Here is a 23,745-nt window from a genome sequence, read left to right on the forward strand (position 1 = left end):
TTGCAACAGTATCACACTGTTGACTCATATTAAGCTTGTGGTCTACTATGACCCCTAGATCTCTTTCTGCCATACTCCTTCATAGACAGTCTCTTCCCATTCTGTATGTGTGAAACTGATTGTTCCTTCCTAGGTGGAGCACTTTGCATTTATCTTTATCGAACTGCATCCTGTTTACCTCAGACCATTTCTCCAATTTGTCCAGATCATTTTGAATTTTGACCCTGTCCTCCAAAGCAGTTGCAATCCCTCCCAGTTTGGTATCGTCCGCAAACTTAATAAGCGTACTTTCTATGCCAACATCTAAATCATTGATGAAGATATTGAACAGAACCGGTCCCAAAACAGACCCCTGCGGAACCCCACTTGTTATACCTTTCCAGCAGGATTGGGAGCCATTAACAACTACTCTCTGAGTACGGTTATCCAGCCAGTTATGCACCCACCTTATAGTAGCCCCATCTAAATTGTACTTTCCTAGTTTATCTATAAGAATATCATGCGAGACTGTATCAAATGCCTTACTAAAGTCTAGGTATATCACATCTACCGCTTCTCCCTTATCCACAAGGCTCGTTATCCTATCAAAGAACGCTATCAGATTAGTTTGACACGATTTGTTCTTTACAAATCCATGCTGGCTATTCCCTATCACCTTACCACCTTCCAAGTGTTTGCAGATGATTTCTTTGATTACCTGCTCCATTATCTTCCCTGGCACAGAAGTTAAACTAACTGGTCTGTAGTTTCCTGGGTTGTTTTTATTTCCCTTTTTATAGATAGGCACTATATTTGCCCCCTTCCAGTCTTCTGGAATCTCCCCCGTCTCCCATGATTTCCCAAAGATAATAGCTAGAGGCTCAGATACCTCTTCTATTAACTCCTTGAGTATTCTAGGATGCATTTCATCAGGCCCTGGTGACTTGCAGGCATCTTAACTTTTCTAAGTGATTTTTTACTTGCTCTTTTTTTATTTTCTCTTCTAAACCTACCCTCTTCCCATAAGCATTCACTATACTAGACATTCCTTCAGACTTCTCAGTGAAGACTGAAACAAAGAAGTCATTAAGCATCTCTGCCATTTCCAAGTCTCCCGTTACTGTTTCCCCCTCCTCATTGAGCAGTGGGCCTACCCTGTCCCTGGTCTTCCTCTTGCTTCTAATGTATTGATAAAAAGTCTTCTTGTTTCCCTTTATTCCCATAGCTAGTTTGAGTTCATTTTGTGCCTTTGCTTTTCTAATCTTGCCTCTGCAGTCCTCTGTTATTTGCCTATATTCATCCTTTGTAATCTGACCTAGTTTCCATTTTTTATATGACGCCTTTTTATTTTGTAGGTCATGCAAGATCTCGTGGTTAAGCCAAGGTGGTCTTTTGCCACATTTTCTATCTTTCCTAACCATCGGAATAACTTGCTTTTGGGCCCTTAATAGTGTCCCTTTGCAAAACTGCCAACTTTCCTCAGTTGTTTTTCCCCTCAGTCTTAATTCCCATGGGACCTTACCTATCAGCTCTCTGAGCTTACCAAAATCCGCCTTCCTGAAATCCATTGTCTCTATTCTGCTGTACTCCCTTCTACCCTTCCTTAGAATTGCAAATTCTATGATTTCATGATCACTTTCACCCAAGCTTCCTTCTACTTTCAAATTCTCAACAAGTTCCTCCCTATTTGTTAAAATCAAGTCTAGAACAGCTTCCCCCCTAGTAGCTTTTTCAACTTTCTGAAATAAAAAGTTGTCTGCAATGCAGTCCAGGAACTTATTAGATAGTCTGTGCCCCGCGGTGTTATTTTCCCAACATATATCTGGATAATTGAAGTCCCCCATCACCACCAAATCTTGGGCTTTGGATGATTTTGTTAGTTGTTTGAAAAAAGCCTCATCCACCTCTTCCACCTGATTAGGTGTCCTGTAGTAGACTCCCAGCACGACATCACCCGTGTTTTTTACCCCTTTTAGCCTAACCCAGAGACTCTCCACACTTCCGTCTCCTATGTCCATCTCCACCTCAGTCCAAGTGTGTACATTTTTAATATATAAGGCAACACCTCCTCCCTTTTTCCCCTGTCTATCCTTCCTGAGCAAACTATACCCATCCACACCAACATTCCAGTCATGTGTATTATCCCACCAAGTTTCAGTAATGCCAATAATGTCATAGTTGTATTTATTTATTAGCACTTCCAGTTCTTCCTGCTTATTACCCATACTTCTTGCATTTGTATATAGGCATCTAAGATACTGGTTTGATCTTGCCTCCCAGCTTTGCCCTGACCCTCCTTCCTCTCTGCCATTATAGCCCGTGCTCCCTCCTGTTTCCAACCCATCTCCCAGGTCTTGTTCCCAACTTACCTGTGGGCTTTGCTCACCTGTCCCCGTCGAACCTAGTTTAAAGCATAGGCGCATAATTGTTTGCAGGATCAATCCTTTACATGATTAAACTCTTCAGTGCAAGAACGTGTATTTTTGTGGATGATACAGAACACTTTGGCACTCAGTGAACAACAAAAATATGCAGCTAAACCACAGCTACAGTACCACCTCCACGTTCTTATATAGCACTGATGGAAAGTGCTTTAAAAAGAAGGCCAGCATCATTACCCCCATTTTATAGATGGGGAAACAGACACAGAGAGGGACATGGCTTGCCCAAGGTTATCCAACAGGGCAATGACAGAGCGAGGAATACTCTCCTGGGTCCCAAATTCTACTCAAGGCCAGAATGAGATCCATGTATGAAAGCACAACTCAGAACATTCAGGTTTAATACCATTCTGTAAAAATCTAGTACAGAGAAAGTGTTTCAAAGCTTTATGCCCTACAAAGGTATAATTCTTGCTCTTTGCATGTTTGATAACTGGGAAGAGACCAACAGTCAACTTCAGCTCTTTAAACAAATCACATTACTTACCAACTCTTTTCCCTGTAGCTGCAACATTTCCATTCATTCCAAGCCCATGGCCAGACTAAAAACAAGAATATTTTAAGTGGAGTTACTGACAAATGGTAAACAAATAAAAGATTAAGCAATTTCATATCAGCTTGTCTGAAGCTCATGTTGTATCAGTCAATATATGTTATGAAGAAAGCTATGAGAAGTATTTTGTAATATGAAGTTCAAGTTAGCATGGAACAAACCTTGTTTAAAATACTGCGATTTAATAGTCTTTCCATACTTTATACAGCATATTAGAAATGTGGTACAGCATATTAAAAGTCTGTGGTTAGGCACATACAGTGTCAGTTACAAAGTAGCCATTAAAATGGCTCACAATTAATGAATAGCTGGAGGAGCCAAATGACATTTCTTCACATACAGTATTTATCCAGCAGAGTTACAAGTAGTAAAGGAGTTTACATTCTGAACCAAAAGTACTTAAACATTACTCTAAATCTGTAGGAAAATTGCCTCTAGAAACCCATTAGCTAAACATGCAATCAAGGTGCCAAAGAAATCTAAAAAACAGTCTGCTTGAACTACTGATGGTGTGAGATGAGATTTATAGTCCCCGAGCTTGAAAAACAGTCATTTTTTGGCAGTCTTTACTAGAGATTATAGGAAAACCCCAATTGTTCAGGAAATACTGGTACTTACTAGGAAGTATTCAGCAGCTTCATCTGGGGGAGAGGCTTTCCTAAAGCTTTCTTCCTGAAAATGCAGGAGGTTCGTAGGTAGTGCAATACCAGAAGTCCGAAACCTGCCTGTCCCGCAGGAATTCTGTAAACTTTCCCTGCTTGTGCTTCGGGCCAGCGAAGCTAGAAATTCTAAGTTATTTACAGAACCCACAGGTTCTTTGTATGCCTTGTTTGCCACCTCTGTGATGTCCCTAGCCTCCATTTTAGAAATGATATCAGGTCTTTTGCCAGGTGAGTCTACCTTCACACCACGAAATCTTGTAGTCCTTGGAAAAGAGGAGTCTGCTATATTGCGGACCTCCAAAGATCGGAGCAGATTTGGGGAGGCAGCAGGTCTCAAGTTACCAACCTCAAAGCATTTGGGTTGTGTCTGTGGTTTCAGAGAACTGTGATGTGCCACTTGGGCTGAATACCGAAGAGGTGATAAGAGTGTGTTCTTCGGAGGACTTAGTTCACGAGTGTTGAGAAGTCCAGCCTCCATTGTTGTAGCGCTCAGGATTTTTGTAATGGGTTTGCTATGCTGTTCTACAGCCTTAGACTCGTCATCCCCATCAGACAGTCCAAGCTCTGGGTTTACCTTCCCTATTCCATATAATTCACTATACTGTTCAGCAGTGTTTGCTTCTGCTAACAAAGCAAAAGCATCCGTTTCAGGTAGAAACTTGTCTTCTGTTGCACACAGTTCTACGTTTGTTAGATGTGGATACATGACAGGATCATCCTCGTTTGTGGATGTCACATTTTCTAAAGCTTTTTCGGAATTTATAGGCAGCGATGGGACAGGGGGAAGGAAGTTATTTGTAGGTAGTTTTGCATTTTCTAGTTCAACACGAGATATTTTCGGTGGTAGTCGAATGCTATTAACTGACTGAGACCGGGAGGTGCTCTCCCAGTTGTCATCTTCCTTCAGAAAGTCACTAGTAATGGATGGCATTGTTCTACCAGCAGTGGCCAAAGTAGCCAAAGCTGAAAGTGCATTCTGGGAAGACTCCAAGGGATATGAATTCCCAGGAGGAGGTAGGCAGGACTGTCCAATGTGGGGGAGTACTCTTAAAAAACGGTGACGAGCAGCTGCTGCTGAACTGCTAGATGGTCGAGGAGCCATAGGTGGACGAGGTTTCACCTTGACAGTCTTCTTAGGCTATTTCAAAGGGGAAAAAAGACGTTAATTATGTTACAGTAGCATCTAGAGAATCCAACTGAGACTAGGTCCCCATTGTGCTAGGGGCTGTACATACACATAGCAAGAGATTGACCCTGCACAGAAGATAAAGGGGGCTGAGACACAGAGACTAAAGTGACTTAGCTAAGTTCTCCTGCAGAGGTGGGAACTGAACCCAGCCTAGTGCCTCAGTCTCTCGTTCATACTTTTTCTAATTAAAAAGACATCAATACTTTTCAGCAGATAGTTATCTTGCTTACTGATTAAGAAAAGTGGGTGAGGTAATATCTTTTATTGGATCAACTTCTTTTGGTGGAAGGACAAGTTTTTAAGCTACACGTTCTGTGTAGCTCAAAAGCTTGTCCAATCCCACCTCACCCACCTTGTGTGTCTCATATCCTGGGACTGACACCACTTGCTTAATGACTGTACTTATGAACACCATAGCATTACTACAAAACAGCAGAATTAAGTATTAAATAACCTTATGTTAGTGAAGCATTGAAAGGTGAAACAATCCATGATACAGCACTGAATTCTTTGAATGCTGAGGCAGTGGGTCCAGATTAAACTATTATTTGCATAATTGAAGACCATTTGCGCCTCAGCCCACCACATAACAAAATGAATACCAAAAGAAATGCCCTTTATGTCTACATTATCCAAGAGCACAACCAGAATGTATTTAATCGGCACTCTAGAAAAACCTGCAATGGGAAGGCATGAACCGTTTTATGGTAGGGGTACCGAGATCACCACCTCACCTTTTTACTGAGATTCATGTTCTCCATCTTTGCCTTGAGCAGCTTCATTTTATTCATAGTAATCGAGTTCTCAATAATCTGTTGGCCAGAAGGAGATGCCTCTGTTTCTTCGTCGTCATCTCCGTATAAGTTATAAACTGAACCACCACTGAAAAGAGAAAGAAAATAAAGCTTTTGTGTTTTCACACTCTAAAATCAAGGTACTTGTCCAAAAACTATCAATGTAGTTACACACAAAACTAGAAAGACAAAGCCAGTAGTCCATCCATTGACAAAGCATTATATTAACTGTATGGAAGGATCTCTCAAAAGTAATTTTCTTAGATGAAAACAAGAATTCCTTAATGGGATGAAATGATAATTATGAGATTAGAATATAGCCAAGCTACTGGGTAATTATTATACTGTATGCGGTTGTTTTGCACCCACTGTATATTTTCCCCTAAGAGTCAACATCCAGTTCCATTAGTGTCTCCTGCTGGCATGGCTAAAGCTGTTAATTGTATGACTAACAGGCTGATCAGTTTTCCCATTAACCAGACACTGTCATGGATGGGAAGTCCACATTTCTATCCATCCCAAGGGGTGCTTTCACCATAAATGGAAATGGAAGAATCAACCATGTAGATTTGACATTCTGTGTCATTTTTTTAAAATAAAAAACAAATAGGATCAGTTAGGGTTCTAAAGAATCTCATTTGGAAAAAGGAAACACTAACACCGCTAGACCTAACAAGAAAAAATACATCTAACATAACCTGCCAATCAACGGCACTGATCACTGGAAATAATGTAACATCACACCATCTTCTAAAATACATAGGTTTTAAATCTTATACCTATTTTTTTCATCTAGCAAGCATTTTATTAATACACCTCCAACACTTAACTGTGAAACATTGGGAACATTAAAAAGGTTATAGGGTTTGATTCATACAACTGTCTTATCAAGTTTAACAGAAGTATTTTCTCTCCAAGAGAGACATGGAAAGAACTAACAGCCAGGAAGTAGTTATCACCAGTCAAACAGGTGTAATTATAACACAGCATGCCAAATTTTATATTTGCGTGAGCCAGATGTGTCTCAATCATATGATCACAAATTAAAGCTGTCATCTTCCATGGTTTACAGAGGCAGTCTGCTCCACTTAAATGAAGAACCAGTGTTTGTGCTGACTCTCTAGGCACAGATCAAGGACAGTTCTTGGAAGACTAGGTAGGCAAATCCTAAATTAGAATATGAGTAACAGTCATGTACTTCCTCACTAGAAACTGAACAGCTGTGCCTAGAGAGAAAGCAAACATTTTATACCTTTACTAGTAAAGATTCTGCATTAAAGAACCCTTCTAGACTCTCAACTTTGCAGATAATTAAAAAAAGTCACTTGTCTGTCTGTTTTTCACCTACAACTATTTTAAGCAATGCCTATGATAATTATAACAAAAGAACTGAGAGCTCTCCCCCCACACACACACTCATTTTACTCTGTGCAATTGACAGCATGTCTCTTTCACTTCTTTTCCTGTAGTAGGTTTTCCTGTTTGAACAGGTCTCACACCACCCACTCAGGAGGGGGGCATTTTTTTAAAAAAGAGAAAAGTGTATGGCAAACCACAAGTTGTGATGGGAATTTGGGGAGAGAAAGTACTTGAAACTACCTGTAAAGTAATTGTTTGAATGAGTGGATTTCAAGCAGACTGGCTCCTTTTAAATATCAGTCTTCACAAGTTCCATGCTGTAAATCTCATCTTTATCTGAAATAGGAGATGAATAAGCCCCCAGTCCCATGGGCCCCAGGAGTGGAGCACGAGGGCTACACCAAGATTTTAGCAACTTTCCTCTTCAACATAAAGATAATGTAATTGCATTATTTGTTTACTGGTTAGCAGGTGCTCTCTCTTACCTTTACTATAAGATGGGATAAAATGGTCCAGAGGGACAGGCCACATAATCCAAACCAGTCCCAAGTAGCATCAATTGCTCCTGCTCTGTGAGTGAGTGTAACTGAGCTCTGCTCCCACTCTCAGACAAAGCGGGAAAGGCCGATCAAAGGAAGTGGACATGTCTGAGCCACTCACCACCAAGACTCACATGTATGTAACAAATGGAAGGAGGTGGTCCCTAAACTCTCTACCCCACAGTCAAGGGACAAAGAAAAGAAGCTGTCCCCCATGCCTTTCCAAGGCACCTGGCCTTTGTCCCAAAAGACAGCAGCTAAGGGGTAGCTGGAGTGTCTGTAAGGGTGCCATGGCCAAGCAGGAAACATCAATTTCCTGAATCACAAGATGCTCTACTGCTGACACCCAGCTGACAATGAACATTATGTTCTTAAGCATTTACTCGGCTGGCAAGCTGGAAAATGCTAATGTTCTAAGAGTTATTCTGAACCTTTTCACATCAAGCTCAACTGGAAGGAAAGCTTGATTTGTGTCCTCTCTTCCCTCCTCCACTCTCCCATGACCCACACAAAATCTGGCATCATGAACTTCCTGCTTGCTTACAGACTTTTTTTTTTTTTTTTTTTTTTAAGTTGAATAAAGATTGGGCTGTGTTTAGGAAACATGTCCTTGGCTAGTTTCTCCCAGGAAGTACTGGGGTTAAAACAGAGCAGGAAGAGGAATATTTAGTTTGGTGCACCTAGCACAACTAGGCCCTAACCTGGTTAGGTGCTCTGGGTGTTAAACAATAAAAATAAAAAACAAACTCACTTTTTAGGAACAATGTTCATTTTTACTATTTTGATACACTAATTTGGACCAATAGCCCTAACAAGGTGTCCTACGAAAACCCATTCAGCATAATGTATTTCTCTGAAAATAAAGTATTTAGCTACACTCTGGTACATTCATATTTCAAATCATACATTAGAATACCATGGTCTTAACTGACAGGGAAATTCAGACGGCTAATTTTTAAGAACAAGAATTAGAACACTTCGCAGATACTAGAAAGTATATAAACAGACAAATTTGAAAGACTAAGTTCCTTCTTACAATCTCCTACCCTATGACATCCATAGACTTAGCCTTAAAATCTGATTTCCAAACAGAAAGGAAAGCGACAAGGGACTTAGAACCTATCCCAAGTTGATATGCACCAAACTAGCAAAGGCAAAGTATCTAGAGATCATAGAAGCCAGATTGTTGGGCTCCACCCCTGCCCCAGATTCAATGTCTAGTGCTGCAGGCAGGTTGCAGCAAGCCAATAGATGGTCAGTTGTTACTAGTTCTATCTCCTTACCTTCTTGTTTCAAAGTTCCACATGTGCTACTTACTGAAGCAGAGTGGTGTGCATGAAGGGCACAGTGAGAGCTTTCTCCCCTTGCCCTCCCCTCCCCTTACTACACATTTTTATCATCTCCTTCTATACAGCATATAGTAGTTTGGGGAAGCACACACTCAGCACTGCCTTTTGTTAAGTTTATATTCTTTACATTTACTCCTGGAGGAATTGTGCACCAAAAAATTAAAAATTCTGCAAATTTTAATCATGCCAGTTTCAATTATTTTGGTAATTTATTTCAAAATACCTGTCAGCAAGTATGTCTGTAACAACACAGACACAAAAATCCCCCCAGAAGTAGAGTTAAAGAAACCACTGACAACCCAGTTCCTGCTTCTCTGCCCCCCTCGCTCCCCCCCAACCCGGACACTCAAACGCTTAAGCCCCCAGAAGCCAGCTCCAGGGCCCCTCTCGCAGCCCAGACACTCATACCCGCTACCCTTCTAGAGCCCAGGGATCCAGAGAAACAGTCTGATGCTGCGTCTCAGGATTGTGTGGAGTTTCCTGCACACTGCCTCCTTCCTTAAGGGCGTGCAGGAAACTGCAGATGCTGGGAACTCTCAAGTTCCCTCCCCCTACCCCCAGCCGTATTGTCTATTTGTGAGCTGGGCTCTGCCAGGTACAGTGGCCCCTAGTGGCAGCCAACATCTCTGCAGCCAACTTCTGGAGGTTGGGGGGAGAAGTGAGGTTTTTTTACCCACGAAAGCTCATGCCCAAATAAATCTGTTAAGTCTTTAAGGTGCCACCAGACTCCTCATTGTTTTTGTGGACACAGACTAATACGGCTAGCCCCTGATACTTGACCCCCACATATTGTAATCATTATTCAATAATACATAGACCTTTAACTAGAGAATCCTAGGGAGTAAGGCCAAAGAATAAGCATATTAGTCATCGTCTTTGTTATAGAAATAGAGTTTGGAATGCCTATTTAAAACAGTGACAGTCACAGTGCTGGGAACTTACTGACAAACTTTGTCTACACACAGCATTTGTACTGCTTTAAACTATACCAATACACTTAAATACGTACAGCCTCTCTAGTGCAGAAGCAGTTATACTGGTGTAAAAGTGCCTGTACTGGTATAGCTTACATCCTTACACTTGTACCAGTATAATTATTTTGGTATAATATGCCTCTAACCAACATAGTTAGCCTGGTACAAAAACTTGTGTGTGTGGACCAGGCCTTATGCAGATTAGAGTATCTTATAACTTAAGTTTTCAAGTTATACCCAAAACCGAAAATTGGTCTTTAATTACTGTCAGCAATATTTTCCAGATAGTTTTTAGTGACAGAATCATCAAATGGTGACAAAAGGATGTCTAAGTGCTGGTAAAACTTCAATTCTATAGCAAAACAAGTTATTTTGCTGTAGATGTGTTATATTCTAGGGTTTCTTTAAGTCTTCCCATAATATAAGCAAGTCTTGACTAGTAACTGAGCTTTGAGGCAAGAGTGGGGGACATTAAATAATATTCTTATAACAACATGTGTCTGGATACATGAAAACATCATGGCAGCCAGCCAAGTGGATATATGTGGCATCAGATATACAACTCCCACCCTAGATTCAAAAAGCCATAGAGCTCCTATATGGTGAGGTATAAACACAAAAGTTAGGATCTGTTTGCCATAATTACTTTTCAAAGCACCACTAAGTTTTAGGTATCTGCTTCTGGAGTCTGTAGCCTCTAGTAAGAAAAGGTCATTTTCATCTTAGTAACGCAAGAGATTCAACTTTTAACTGTTGGCTGAATCAATGGAGACTGATAGATTGGCTGGGGAAAAAAAAAGAAAATAAAGTTTAAACTCATTTAGAAAAAGATGGTTACCTTTGATAACTGTTGTTCTTCGAGATGTGTTGCTCATGTCCATTCCGTTGTAGGTGTGTGCGCTTGCCATGTGCACCAGTGCTGGAAGTTTTTCCCTCAGTGGTATCCATATGGGACCAGCTCTGGTGCCCTCTAGAGCGGCATGCATACGCGCCAGTATAAGGAGCATTGCTGGCTCCCCCCTCCCTCAGTTCCTTCTTGCCGGGAACAAGGGTGGGTCATGGAGGGGAAGGAGGGTGGGTCATGGAATGGACATGAGCAACACATCTCAAAGAGCAACAGTTACGAAAGGTAACCATCTTTTCTTCAAGTGCTTGGCTCATGTCCATTCCATTGTAGGTGACTCCCAAGCAGTGTCATCGAAGGCAGGTTCAGAGTTCAGGGATGTGTCGATTGCAATACAGCTCTGCCAAATCCAGCATCATCTCTGGCTTGCTGGGTGATGGCATAATGTGTCATGAATGTGTGTACTGAAGACCACATTGGGGTCCTGCAGATGTCCTGGATAGGGACGTGCGCCAAGAAGGCAGCCAAAGATGCCTGAGCCCTAGTCGAGTGAGCCTTCACTATCAGTGGAGGCCCAACCTGCGCCATCTTGTAACAAGTATGGATGCAGGTGGTGATACAATTCAAAATCCTCTGAGGGGACTTCGGAAGGCCCTTCATCAATGTCAGCTATCGTGATAAAGAGCTGAGTCAATCTGCAGAAGGGCTTAGTGCACCCCAGGTAAACAGCCAGCGTGCGCCTGACATCTAGAGAGTGTGCAGCTACCTCTCCTCATTGGTCATCTGAGGCTTTGGACAGAACACTAAGAGGAAGATATCCTGGTTGACATAGAAGTGTGACACCACTTTTGGCAGGAAGGCTGGATGATGCCGCAGCTGGACCTTGTCCTTGTAGAATATCATGTATGGGGGCTCTGAAGTGATGGCTTTAATTTCAGAGACACATCTCACCAAGGTAACAACTACAAGGAATGCAATCTTCCAAGATGAGTGGGAAAGGGAACAAGAAGCCACAGGCTTAAAGGGAAGACACGTGAGCCTAGAGAGGACCAGGTTGAAGTCCCATTGGGGAACCAAGTCCTGGACTGGTGAAAAGAGTCTTTCAAGGCCTTTCAGGAACCTGACTGACACCTCATGCAAGAACACCGATCTACCCTGGATGCAAGGATAGAAGGCCATTATGGCAGCCACATGCACCTTAACTGAAGAGAAGGCGAGACCCTAGTGCTTTAAGTGAAGCAAGTAATCCAGGATGGACTGCAGAGACAACTGGGTTGGGGAGATATTCTGCTCCAAAGCCCAGAAGGAAAAACACTTCCACTTTGCCAGGCAAGCTGCTCCAATGGAGGGCTTTCTGCTCTCCAAGAGAGCCTGCTGTAACTGACTACAGCAGGCTTGTTTCTCTGGATTCAGCCACACACTATACAAGCTGTGAGGTGAAGAGATTCAGTTTGGGTGCAGGATTCTACCATGATCCTGTGAGAGCAGGGCTGGGAGGCTGGGAAGTGGCCATGGGGCTGCTACAGCCAGGTGACTGAGCATGCCAAACCAATGCTGGTAAGGCCATGCTGGGGCAATCATAATGAACTGTGCCTTGTCCCTTCTTGATCTTTAGGAGGGCTTTGCTGACTGTAACTGGCGGGGATGCGTAAATCAGGTCTCCTGACTATGACAGAAGAAAGGCATTGGATATGTGAGCCTCTGCCGAGGCCTTGGAGAGAACAAAACTGATGACACTTTCTGTTCTTTCTGGTGGCAACCAGGTCCACTCAGGGAGCTCCCCATTTCTGGAAGAGCATTCTGACAACCTCTAAGTGAAGGGACCACTCGTGATGAGAGAAGGACCTGCTGAGGTGATCCACCAGCATGTTCCAGACACCGGGGAGGTGTGAGGCTTCCAAGTGGATTGCATGCCAGATGCAGAAGTCCTACAGATGGAGGGCCTCCTGGCACAGAGCTGACAATCAAGCTCCCCTCTGCCTGTTGACACAGAACATGGAGGCTGTGTTGTCCGTCAACACCTGCACCGCTGGGATGGAAGACACTGCAAGCCAGGCAGATGGCTCTGAGCTCCCTAATGTTTATATGCAACGCAAGCTCCTTTCAAGACCATAACCTTTGAGTCCGGAGTGTACCAAGGTGCGCTCCCCAACCGAGGTCAGATGCATCTGAAATTAGGGAGACGGTGGTTGCAGGCTTGCGAACAGTACACCTTCCATCACCTGAATCAGATCGGACCACCACTGCAGAGAGGTAAGTATCCACGAAGGGCTCATGATGACCTTGTCTAGGTAATGTCTGGCCAGGGAGTGGACTGATGCCAGCCACATCTGGAGGGGACACACCCTGAGTCTCGCAAATCAGACAATGAATGTGCATTCTGCCATGTGCCCCAAGAGTCTAAGACAGACCCGGGCCGTGGTGAGAGGGTGTGCATTGACGCTGGCAATCATATCTGACATTGCCTTGAACCTGGCCTCTGGCAGGAACGCTCTGGCTCGGGTAGAATCAAGCACCACTCCGATAAACTCTTATCTGTTGGACCAGGATCAATGCTGATTTTTGTTCATTTATCAACAGGCTCATAGCTTGACAAGTGGCTCACAATGTCTTGACATAGCGCTGGACCTGGACCCTGGTGCAGCCCTTGATGAGCCAGTAATTGATGTATGGATAGATCTAGATACCCCGACATCTGAGGTAGGCCGCCGCCACCGACGTGCATTTAGTAAACACCCTTGGCACCGTTGTTGGGCCAAAAAGGAGCACTGCGAATTCATAGTGGGCGGTCCCAACTATGAAATGTAGGAACCATGTGTGTCCATGAAATATCAATGTGTGAAAGTAAGTGTTTGTCAGATCGAGGGCAGCATACTAGTCTCCTGGATGCAGGGAAGGAATGATGGAGGCCAAGAAGACCATGCAGAACTTCAACTTCCTGAGATACTGGTTGTGGCTCCGCAGGTCAAGGATAGGGCGTAAACCCCCCTTGGCTTTTAGGATAAAAAAAAAATAGTGGAGTAAAACCCTTTTCCTCTCAAGTGCAGAGGGACTTCCTCCACAGCTCCCACCCGCAAAAGGCCCTGTACCTCCTGAGTGAGCAGATGCTCATGAGAAGGGTCCCTAAAGAGGGACGGGGAGGTAGGGTGGAATAAAAATAAACCAGAGGGTATATCCCCCTGCTGCTGTGCTGAGGGTCCACTGGTCCAATGTTACAGAGGCACAGGCAGGGAGGAAAGGGGACAAACTGTTGGAAAACAACAGGGGAGCAGGATCCAGAACGCAGGCTGGAATGCTGCCCTCAAGCGCGCCCTCAAAATGCCTGCTTGTTACCCGGTTGGTTACGAGTGGAGCTTGAGTGAGCAGAGGATGCTGGCGCTTATAGCCCTTGCCTTTCTTGCAGAAGAGCTCCGAGCGAGGTCGGCTCCTGAACCTGTGGGGCTGTTGCAGCTTAAACTGCTTCCTCACCAGCCCCAGCATGCGAGGGCCCAGGTAGCGCAAGGTAGCCCTAAAGTTTTTCAGGCCATGTAATTTACTGTCTGTCTGTTCTGAAAACAGTGCCAGGCCATCGAATGGGAAGTCCTGGATGAACCTCCATCGACAGACCCGATGACTGCAACCAGGATGCCCGCCTTATAGAAATGGCCAAACCCACAGTCTGGGCTGCAGAGTCTGTCGCAACTGAGGCTGCTTGGAGGGCTGCCCTGGCCACAGCTCTCCCCTCATCGAGGATAGCCAGGAATTCCTTCCTGGGTTCCTCTGGCAGCAAATCCATAAATAAACTTGGGCATGGACTGCCAAATATAAAATCGTAACAGCCAAGTAAGGCCTGATGGTTGACTACTCTCAGCTGGAGACTGGACATATTTGCTACCAAAGTGTAGCAGGGTGGTGCCCTGCTCCTGCCCTGAAGGTGTGAAAACAGCCTAGGAGAGGGCTGTGGCTGGGGCAAGAAGCCTGGGCTGATTGGGGAAAGTAGGCTCAGCTGGGGCCATGCCCCAATCAGGCCCAGCTGGTCCCTATAAGAGGCTGCAAGCCACAAGCCCAAGCAGTCTCCCTCTGCCTGTAGAAGGAGAAGGGCCTGGCTGCAGGGAGCTAGAGACAAAGTACCTCAATGGAGCAGGGCTGGGGAGAGGCTGAGGAGCTGGGGAGCTCCAGCCTGGAAAGCCCCAGGCTGCGGCCTAGCATTGGGCTAAAGGTACTGGGGGTTGCAGCGGGCAGCCCAGGGGTAGGCCAAGTCAGCAGGTCCAAACGCTCCTTGCCAGTGATGAGTAGGCTGATACTGCAGTCTGCCCCAGGGCCTGGGGCTAGACGATGACTGGCAGTAGCCGTATACTGAGGTGAAGTGGGACTAGTGGGTGAGGGTTCCCCAGGGAGGGGAGACCCTAAGATTGAGGGGATTACTGCTAGGGAGCAGCACCCCAGGTACAAGGGCACTGGGGTCCAGAGGACAGGTGGATCACCAGCCTGCAGAGGGCGATCCAGAGCTGTACTGAGCTAATTCCCGGAAGTCACCAGCAGCAGGCACCGCAGGGGTGAGTCCGCTCGTCTACACAAAGAGAATTGAGCCTCTTTGCCTCCCTGTTCTTAGGCGTCGATCCCAGTTGGCCCTGTCTAGCATGCTCATTGGCTGCTGACACAACCCGTGAGCTTGGGGCAGGGTGAATATAAAGATACTCATACCCCTTAGCTGGGATCTAGTATTTTCTTTCTGCCCACTTGGAGACGGGGGGAACGGGGGAGGCTGTCTGCCACAGGGCCTTAGTAATTTTCACCATACTCTTGTGCACCAGCAATGCCACCTTGGAGAGGGCTGCTGCCCTTAGCACATCAAACAGGGAGTCCAAGGGTTCTGCCAGTTCCTCAGCTTCCAGCCCCAGGTTTGAGGCAATCCTCTTCAAAAGCTCCTGGTAGGCCCAGTTATCACTTCATTGGGCGAAGATGAGGAGGCAGCAGGTCTGCCAACTGTGCCAATTCTGCTAGGAGAGCCTCGGCCAAGGCTGCCTGTCCCTAGGGAGCCTGCTCTGACTCTGCGTCCGAGTCGGGGTGGGCAGAAGACTTGATGACTGACTTTCAGATGCCCCCGAGACCGACCTATGCCCCTGCAACAGGCGGGGAAACCCCAGGGGTTCCATAGATGCCAGGGGTCGGGCCACTGACCCTGGGGCCATGCTGCCACTGGTGGCCCAGATGGGAATGCCAATGCCCTCGGCGAGTGGCCTTGGCCTACAGGCAGGGTCTCCTCCTTGCTGTCCAAGCCCAAAGAGGGAGAGACTTGTCTGGGGGATGAGGGCAGTACTGAGGCCGCCTACCTGCCCTGATCTCATCAGCTCTGGCCATGGACCTCCATCGAGGACCTGTACATGGCTCTCGGTGTTGCAACTTTGATGACCAGCCACAGTGTTTGGTGGATTGGCAACGGTACCCAATTGACGCCTCATGTTTCTCGGGAGCAAGAAGACCGATGTGTCAGAGACTGTCGACATGCCCACAGTGAACCGTATCGGTGATGGGGCTCCAGGGACCAGAATCTCAACCCTCCGGAACGGTGCCATGAGCTGGGAGAGTGGCTCAGGCACTCCCAGCACCAGGACTCTGGAGACTGGTGCCACACATCTGCGTCAGACCATTCGTGATCGACGCCTAGAACCTGAGAAACGGTGCCTAAAGTCTGGGGACCAACGCAGTGAACTCTGGCAGATAAGCCCCCCGGCTTTTTTGCTTTTTAGCTGGGACTGAGGATGGGGATCGGCGCCGGTCGCTGCCAGTGGTGCACTCTGCACTTAGGCCACAGTGCTTGGAGCAGAATCTGATCTCATCAGCTCCGAGGCCGGTGCGAGGGCTGACTCCATAAGGAGCGCTCGGAGACGAATGTTCTGCTCCTTTTTGGTCCGCGGCCTTAAGTTCTTGCAAATCCAACCCTTGTCACTCACGTGGGTTTCCCCTAAGCATTTCAAGCAGCTTCTATGGGAATCATTGATTGGCATGAGGGTTTTGCAACAGTCACAAGGTTTGAAGCCCAAGGACCGGGGCATGTCTGTCCCTAGGCTGAGTCCCATATGGGACTAATTAACTGTTTCTAATTTAACAGTAAGGTAACTATACAACTTTAAATAACTATATACAACAAATTAGGAAATCTTACTGAAGCACTGTCACTGGTGGTAAGGAACTTAGGGAAGGGGGAGCCGGTGGTATCCCTTATACCGGCGCATATGCCCGCCAGTCCAGAGGGTGCCAGAGTTGGTGCCCTACGGACACCACTGAAGGAAAAAGTCCTGGCACCGGTGCATAGGGCGAGCACACACACTTACAATGGAATGGACGTGAGTAAGCACTCGAAGAGCCACCCTTGATTTTGCCAACCGACATGCAATCACAAATGGAAGCAAGACAGCTGAACTTTTAACTCAGCTACCAGAAGATTTTAAAGAACTGAAAGTGTTTTACTAACAGATTCCTCAATTCTCTGATACTATTAAGTTTGAACAAAAATTATGATTTTGTCATTATGTATTACAGTGGCTTAGTGCATGTCATATCTCGAGTTGCTGGCCTCTGCACTGGTAGCAGCCTACTACTGAATGTCAGCTAATAGAGTTAATTTTCCAGTTAAGGTGATAGGGACCATCAGCACCAAAGCTACAAGTCTCTAAGTTCTATCACAGCTGGCCACCTGTAATGGATCTGATGCCTTAACAGCGTTCATCTAAATAAAGCCTATGACTGTAGCTGTCAACAGTACTATTTCAATACTGATCATTTCAGCAAAAAATCCAGCCGTTTGGGAACCGAAGGCAAAACTTGTGTAGAAGTCAGATCCTACCCATGACTATGACTTCACTGCAGGATAGGTAAAGAAGAAAAGTTTGGGCTGTGAGAACAAATGTTTATAAAACTACACATGCAACTTTATATGGGGGTTGGGAGTGGGAAAGTACTGAAGCAATATTTCTTTTGTATGTTTCCAAGTTCACTCTCATCAGAGATGGAAATTCTAGATTGCTCTCAGAGGCCAAGTCAGCTTTGTTTCACTTTGTATTGAGAGAGAGAATATTAGTCAGCATTACTGCATCCTCTGCAGCCTTGCTGCTTAGTTAGGGCGTCCAACTTGAACACATTTAAACACTAACCACAGAACCATAGAGTTAGAAGGGACCACAAGGGTTATCTAGTCTTATCCCCTGCGAAGACGCAGGATTCATTGTGTCTAAACAATGCAAGACAGACAGCTATCCATCATCCTTTTGAAAACCCCCAGTGAAGGAGCTTCAACAACCTCCCTAGGCAGTCTGTTCCATTGTCTTACTGTTCTTACAGTCAGGAAGTTTTTCCTGAAATTTAACCTAAATCTACTATATTGTAGTTTGAACCCATTGCCTCTTGTCCTGCCCTCTGTGTCAAGAGAAAACAACTTTTATCTATCTTTTTATGGCAGCCTTTCAAATACCTGAAGACTGCTATCATGTCCCTCGTTAGTCTCCTTTTTCAAACTGAACATACTCAGTTCCTTCAATCTTTGCTCACATGGCTTGCATTCCGTCCCTCTGATCGTCTTTGTTGCTTGTGTCTGGATCCTTTCCAGTTTCTCCACGTTCTTTCTATACACTGGTGACCAAAATTGGACACAGTACTCCAGCTGAGGCCTAACCAGCACCGAGTAGAGCGGTACTGTCTGCCACAGCATCACATTGCTGACTCATGTTGAAGTTGTGATCCACCACAACTCCCAGATCCTCTTCTCAGCAGTGCTGCTGTCAAGCCAGGTATCCTCCATTCAGTGTTTTGTGCATTGCTTTGTGCAGGGGGTCAGACTAGATGATCACATTGGTCCCTTCTGACCCTAGAATCTATGAATCTATGAATCTATTTGGTTTTAATTCCCAAAGTGTAGCACCTTACATTTGTTTAATTTTAATTTGCTGTCTACAGCTCAGTTCTCCAATTTATCAAGATCCCTTAGAATTTTAGCTCTATCCTTCAAAGTGTCTGCAACTCCACCCCACTCCAGCTTTGTGTCATCTGCAAATTTGATCAGTAATAGTAATGCTTGTGGCAGTCTAATATTCTTTGGACACAAGTTAAGGAATAACAGCTAAAAAGTTGTACAGCTTTCCCCACTCTGAAACCAGACATGGAAATCAAAACCCACTTTTTACCTTAAAGATTCAGATAATGGTGTTAAAGTGCCATCCCCCCTGTCTACAACACGGAAGAAATTCAACTGATCTCCTTCCCGGTACACCAAAAAGGTAACTTGTTTGTTGGATGGCCCCTTCTCCCAGACCTCATCTCGACTGGGGTCCATGTATTCAGCCATTTCCCTAATAGGGTCTTCCACAGGAACTATAGGAGAAAACAGAATGAAAAACAGTCTATTTCAATGTTCAAGTCTACTCCTTCAAAGAGGCTGAGGTAGAACACCTCAACCTGCATACTGTGTTTAAAGAAATCTACAGTGATGGTTTGAAAATGTCACTGATGGAACAGTCTTCAGAAGAAGTTTTCAGAAGAAAACAGTAATCTGCACAACTTGAAATGTTCAACAAAATATTTTTTCAGTCAGCACTCAAACACCTTCATAGATGGAACCACAGGCAGTTCAAACTACAAGTCATTTGTGGGAGTGCATTCAAGAGTCTGAAGCACTCTAGTACCTAGCTCAAGTTCCCACACCTCCCCCTGCTAGGTTTATATCTCCACCCTCTAGGGGACTTCAATGACTGCTGGCAGTTAGCCCAGAGGAGCCAATGGAGCCTCCCTGAGTTGACAAGTCTAAATGCTGACAGCTATGAGCCTCTAGCTATCTGAGATAGGGTTTTATCACCCAGCTTCACAAGCACCTACATTCCTCCTGTCAGAGACATTAAAATCCACATCACAACTACCTTTCAGACACTCACTGCTCTTTTAAAAGGAAATTATAGTCCCAGGGAGTCCAGTAGCACCTGCTACAACAACATTTAGGAAAGCTATCGCATGAATGCTTTGACCACATCATTGTGTGCATCTGGGGACAGCTTAGAGGTAGGGTTATTTTTAAAGCTCAGGTGCCAGAAACAGTTGACTGGAATGGTACAAAGCACAACCTAAAAATGAAGGTGTTTGTTATTATATCCTGTTCATCTGTCTGACTCTCCTGCCCTTTCCATTACTAGCCCCTCCCTTTGTTGACTCTCTTATTGAAGCAGACCCCACATCACCAGCAGCAGCTCCAAACAGAATTCCACATATGGGAAAGGATGGAATGAGATAAATGAGCAGACCATGAGATCCTGCGTAGTTATTGAAGATCTGGCATCAGACCCTGCCTCTTCCTATCTGCCTACAACAGCAGAAGAGAGAAGTCCCGCACACATCGGTGGCTTTGGACAGAAAGCACACCTCTTCCCCAGCACTGCAGTACATGCATAGGAGATGGGGAGCAGGACACAAAAGGGAAAGACAGACCAAACACAGAAGGGCCTTTAGATGTCCAAGGACAGGATAGAAAGACAAAGGAGAAACAAAGTTAGCTGATTAAGGGTGGAGAATTCTACTAACTAGATTTATAAGTAAAATAAATTAACTAGAACCAATACCTAGACAGACTGATAGGAAAACTTTACATATAAACTTCTCCCTAAAATACTTAAATCTCATTTGAAAAATGAGCAGAGGAGATACAAAGACCAATGAAATCAGACCCACTCTGGGGTTTTAAACCTTGATTAATTTTACCATTCTAAAATGAGGAAGAGTGAGGTTAGATTTGATTACTCCGAATTAGAGAAAATATGATTAGAGCAAGGAGCACCTTTAGAAATAAAGACTAATGTAATTCTCCTATGACAACAACAACCTACGAGCACTCAGTGAAAAGACTAGAGCAGAGTTTTGTAAAACAAGGCATTTTTACAGTTATGTATAGTAGATTGTACTTACAGTGACACTGCAATTGAGGTTTCATTATATGAAAGCTCTAAGTGTCAGGCAGATTTTTTTTAAATTGCTTTGAAAGTTGAACTCATTTAATCCTGATTAGATGTGAATCCCCTACAAGATGTGTAGAGTTCTCTTCTACAGAGTGCTTTACAAGTGAAAATAGCAGAGGGATTTCCTCACTTTCAGCTTTCATGCCTCTGTGGGTTTTATCACATAAAAAATGCTTTAACTATCCCAGGCTAGGCTGCGGTCCCATCTGTATATAGTAATAAGCAAAACATGCGACAGGATGACATGCTTGGGTAACCACTACTACAGTTTAAGAGCTGCCGTTCACAGGGCACAGAGATTCTGAAGTCATAAGAGAATGTTTGGTTTGCTAATTCTCATGCTCAAACTACATTTCTCTTCGACCTCCAAGCTATTTCAGAATATTGCTGAAGGGGGCATTTGCAAAAAGACCTGGGTGTCCTTGTACATATGCTTTGTGAGCATGAACCATTTTTCAACCTTAAAACCCAGCTGTCATCTCTTTGGATGAGAGTCACCTAAAAATTGCATTGTCCAACTATGTTAGGTTCAAAAAGTTTGAAAATTAAAAGCAAAAACAAATCAGTCCAGGGGTCAGCAATGTGTCCGTGGTAAATTTTCAAAAATTTGAATGACTGAATTACATAAAACCCCCTTCCTCATGTCCGTCACTATGTTCAGTAATTTTGTCAAGTGTCCATCGCACAACATGGTGGTGCCAATCCCTGAATCAGTCTATCGCATTTCTAGTTAAGAATCAGTATAGAGGCAGTTCTGTGCATGTATTTTCATCAGCATTCAAAGTGCAGTCCATTCATGAAACTATTTGAAGTCAGTAGCTCCACTTTACTGCCCTCCTCAAAACCCATTCTCAGCAATTAAACTTTATATCCGCCTTTTTGCTTCCCTTTTTTCTAGACTATTAAAAATTAAGACTAGTTTACGTGCAAACAGATGATGTGTTGGGTTATGTGAAATGCAGAAGCTGGCAAGGCCATGTGTTGCCAAAATTACTGCCCTCCTCTTTCCTTCATGACTAGGGACGCACTACAGAACTTCAGATTATTAGCCAAAGATGGACCTTATTAGGACGACTCCTCTAGAGTTCTGTGCTAATGTAACTCAGCCTGAAGAGTGGATAATAAAACAAAGGGTTAATTTATGTCAAGCTGAGGAAGAACTGCCACTGAAGTAAGCAATGAAGATAATAGAAACAATCAAATCTCAAAAGCACAATGACATGTTATGGGAGCCTTTGCTTCAATACATCTACACTCCAAATTGCTCTGGATTCCTGATTCTTCTCTTTCCCTTTTTATTTTATTTTTTTCAAAAGGCATATTGACTTGAAATATAGCCAGTTTTATAAAGTGAGTTCGTAACATGTAGAACCCATGTCCTCAAGTTCAACAGACTACACAAGTGTGCTAAATGAAAAAAAGTATAAGTAATGATCATCTAATAACTTTGCTAATAATAATCTTAGTTTTATAAACAACACCAGAAGATACAATTATAGGCAAGCATGTTTTTTAAGATGTGTCCCTTTACCAACGCATAATATATTTTCACATTTCACGTTACATAATTAGGACATGCAGAATTTATACATTCCAACAGAATGGTAACTTAGCCATGTTGGAGGAGATTTTTCAATGTTAGTTAGAAATCTGGGGACTTCAGTGGGCATCCAATTCCATAAGTCTCCTTTGGAAATCCCACCATAATGTGTACATAAAATCTATGCCAACGTTTCCAGTTAAATTTATAGATTAATACTTTATTGTATCATTAAATTTATCCTGTAAGACATGCAGTTCAGGATATGTGAGGCAGCCACGTCAATAGTTTTATTGCAGTATTCACTTTTCAAAGTCTAATCCAACTTCACATCAAGAGTTTCCTTTAGGCTACTCTTAAAAACACAATGGCTCTTAAAAACACAAAATATGACAAATGAAAGATGGGTGAACACACCCTTACATATTCCTCAAAAATCTTCCAAATCCTTTACAATCAAAGTCCATTCAGCCAAAAAGCTTGACTAAAATACAATGGTCTACAGTTATGAGCATTTGTGTAAGTATCATTATTAAACTGTCTTGATTCTTCACATGAAACCAACACAAATAAACTTGTACCTACCTCTTCTAGTGTTAATAGGCCCACCTCGCATAGCCAGTACCAGCTTCAAAGTGCAACCTTCTGAAATGCTGTGAACAGTCAACAAAAAAAGGAAAAGTTTTGTAGTACTCTCAGTTTCCAATAGGAATAGTTATATTTGGAACAGCTGGTTTTAGTTTTCTTATACTCACTTGTAATCATTCAAGCAATAGTCATCCTCCAACTCCACGTTATTCCAAATTAAGTGCTGCTGAGAGACAGGAATACCTTCAAAAAGACAACATTAAAAGTCAGTCAATTAGTATAACGTCACTGTAGAATCTTCTTCAGAGAGGCTAAAAACTGTGAGTTTTCCAGCCACACCACTTGCCAGACATTAGGCACGCATTTAAATACATTGCAAGGGCTGTAACTTAGACTAAAGAGCTACCACCCACAGTTAGGGTTTGTCTACACTGTAAGCTGAGGTGTATTGCAACTCAGGAAGGCACACTCATACTAGCATGGTTTAAGCTAGAGCAAAGGTGGCCTTACTCAAGGGCTTCCCTAATTCTGCTCCTCAACACTGCTTCTGTGGTATTTCGGTCATCCAGTTCCTACCCCCTGAATCTTGTGCACACATTTTGGGTAGATCTATACTTATGGCAGTGTGCAGCGTACAGACACTGAATGCCCTGCTGCTTACACCCTTCCTAGCTGTGTAGCCAGTGAGGTATTGCTTAGGTGAGTACAGACATGCCAGAACCCTAGGGTATACACACTACATGGCTTTCTACACACCCAAGCACAGTGCCTCCCCCATCTTCACTTTTAGCAGTGTAGTATCCCGCTACCTCCTTGCCACCAGAGCCTTTCCCCACCACAGTGAAAGACTCCAGCGCTACGGAAAAGCAGTGGAGTTCCTGCTGCTCAAGCCTCTCTCAACTGCCTCCTGCCAGAGCCTTTCACTGCCTTGTATAGCAACATGCCACAGTGTGGACACAG

The 23,745-nt window shown here is 44.1% G+C and overlaps 1 protein-coding gene across 5 annotated transcripts in view; it reads right to left on the reverse strand.

Moving 5' to 3' along the window:
- The window catches only part of ZFAND4 (zinc finger AN1-type containing 4), a 44,926-nt gene that overhangs the window by 11,390 nt on the left and 9,791 nt on the right, over positions 1-23,745 (reverse strand). For all 5 annotated transcript variants that reach the window (XM_050960131.1, XM_050960132.1, XM_050960130.1 and 2 more), the window contains exons 3-8: positions 22,953-23,028; positions 22,783-22,850; positions 18,843-19,029; positions 5,559-5,706; positions 3,592-4,773; positions 2,908-2,962 (exon numbers count right to left, since the gene is read on the reverse strand). In XM_050960131.1, the coding sequence (XP_050816088.1) occupies positions 2,908-2,962; positions 3,592-4,773; positions 5,559-5,706; positions 18,843-19,029; positions 22,783-22,850; positions 22,953-23,028 (1,716 nt within the window). The remainder of the gene's footprint in view (positions 1-2,907; positions 2,963-3,591; positions 4,774-5,558; positions 5,707-18,842; positions 19,030-22,782; positions 22,851-22,952; positions 23,029-23,745) is intronic.

The sequence above is a fragment of the Gopherus flavomarginatus genome, chromosome 6 (assembly GCF_025201925.1).
Source record: "Gopherus flavomarginatus isolate rGopFla2 chromosome 6, rGopFla2.mat.asm, whole genome shotgun sequence".
NCBI lineage: Eukaryota > Metazoa > Chordata > Testudines > Testudinidae > Gopherus > Gopherus flavomarginatus.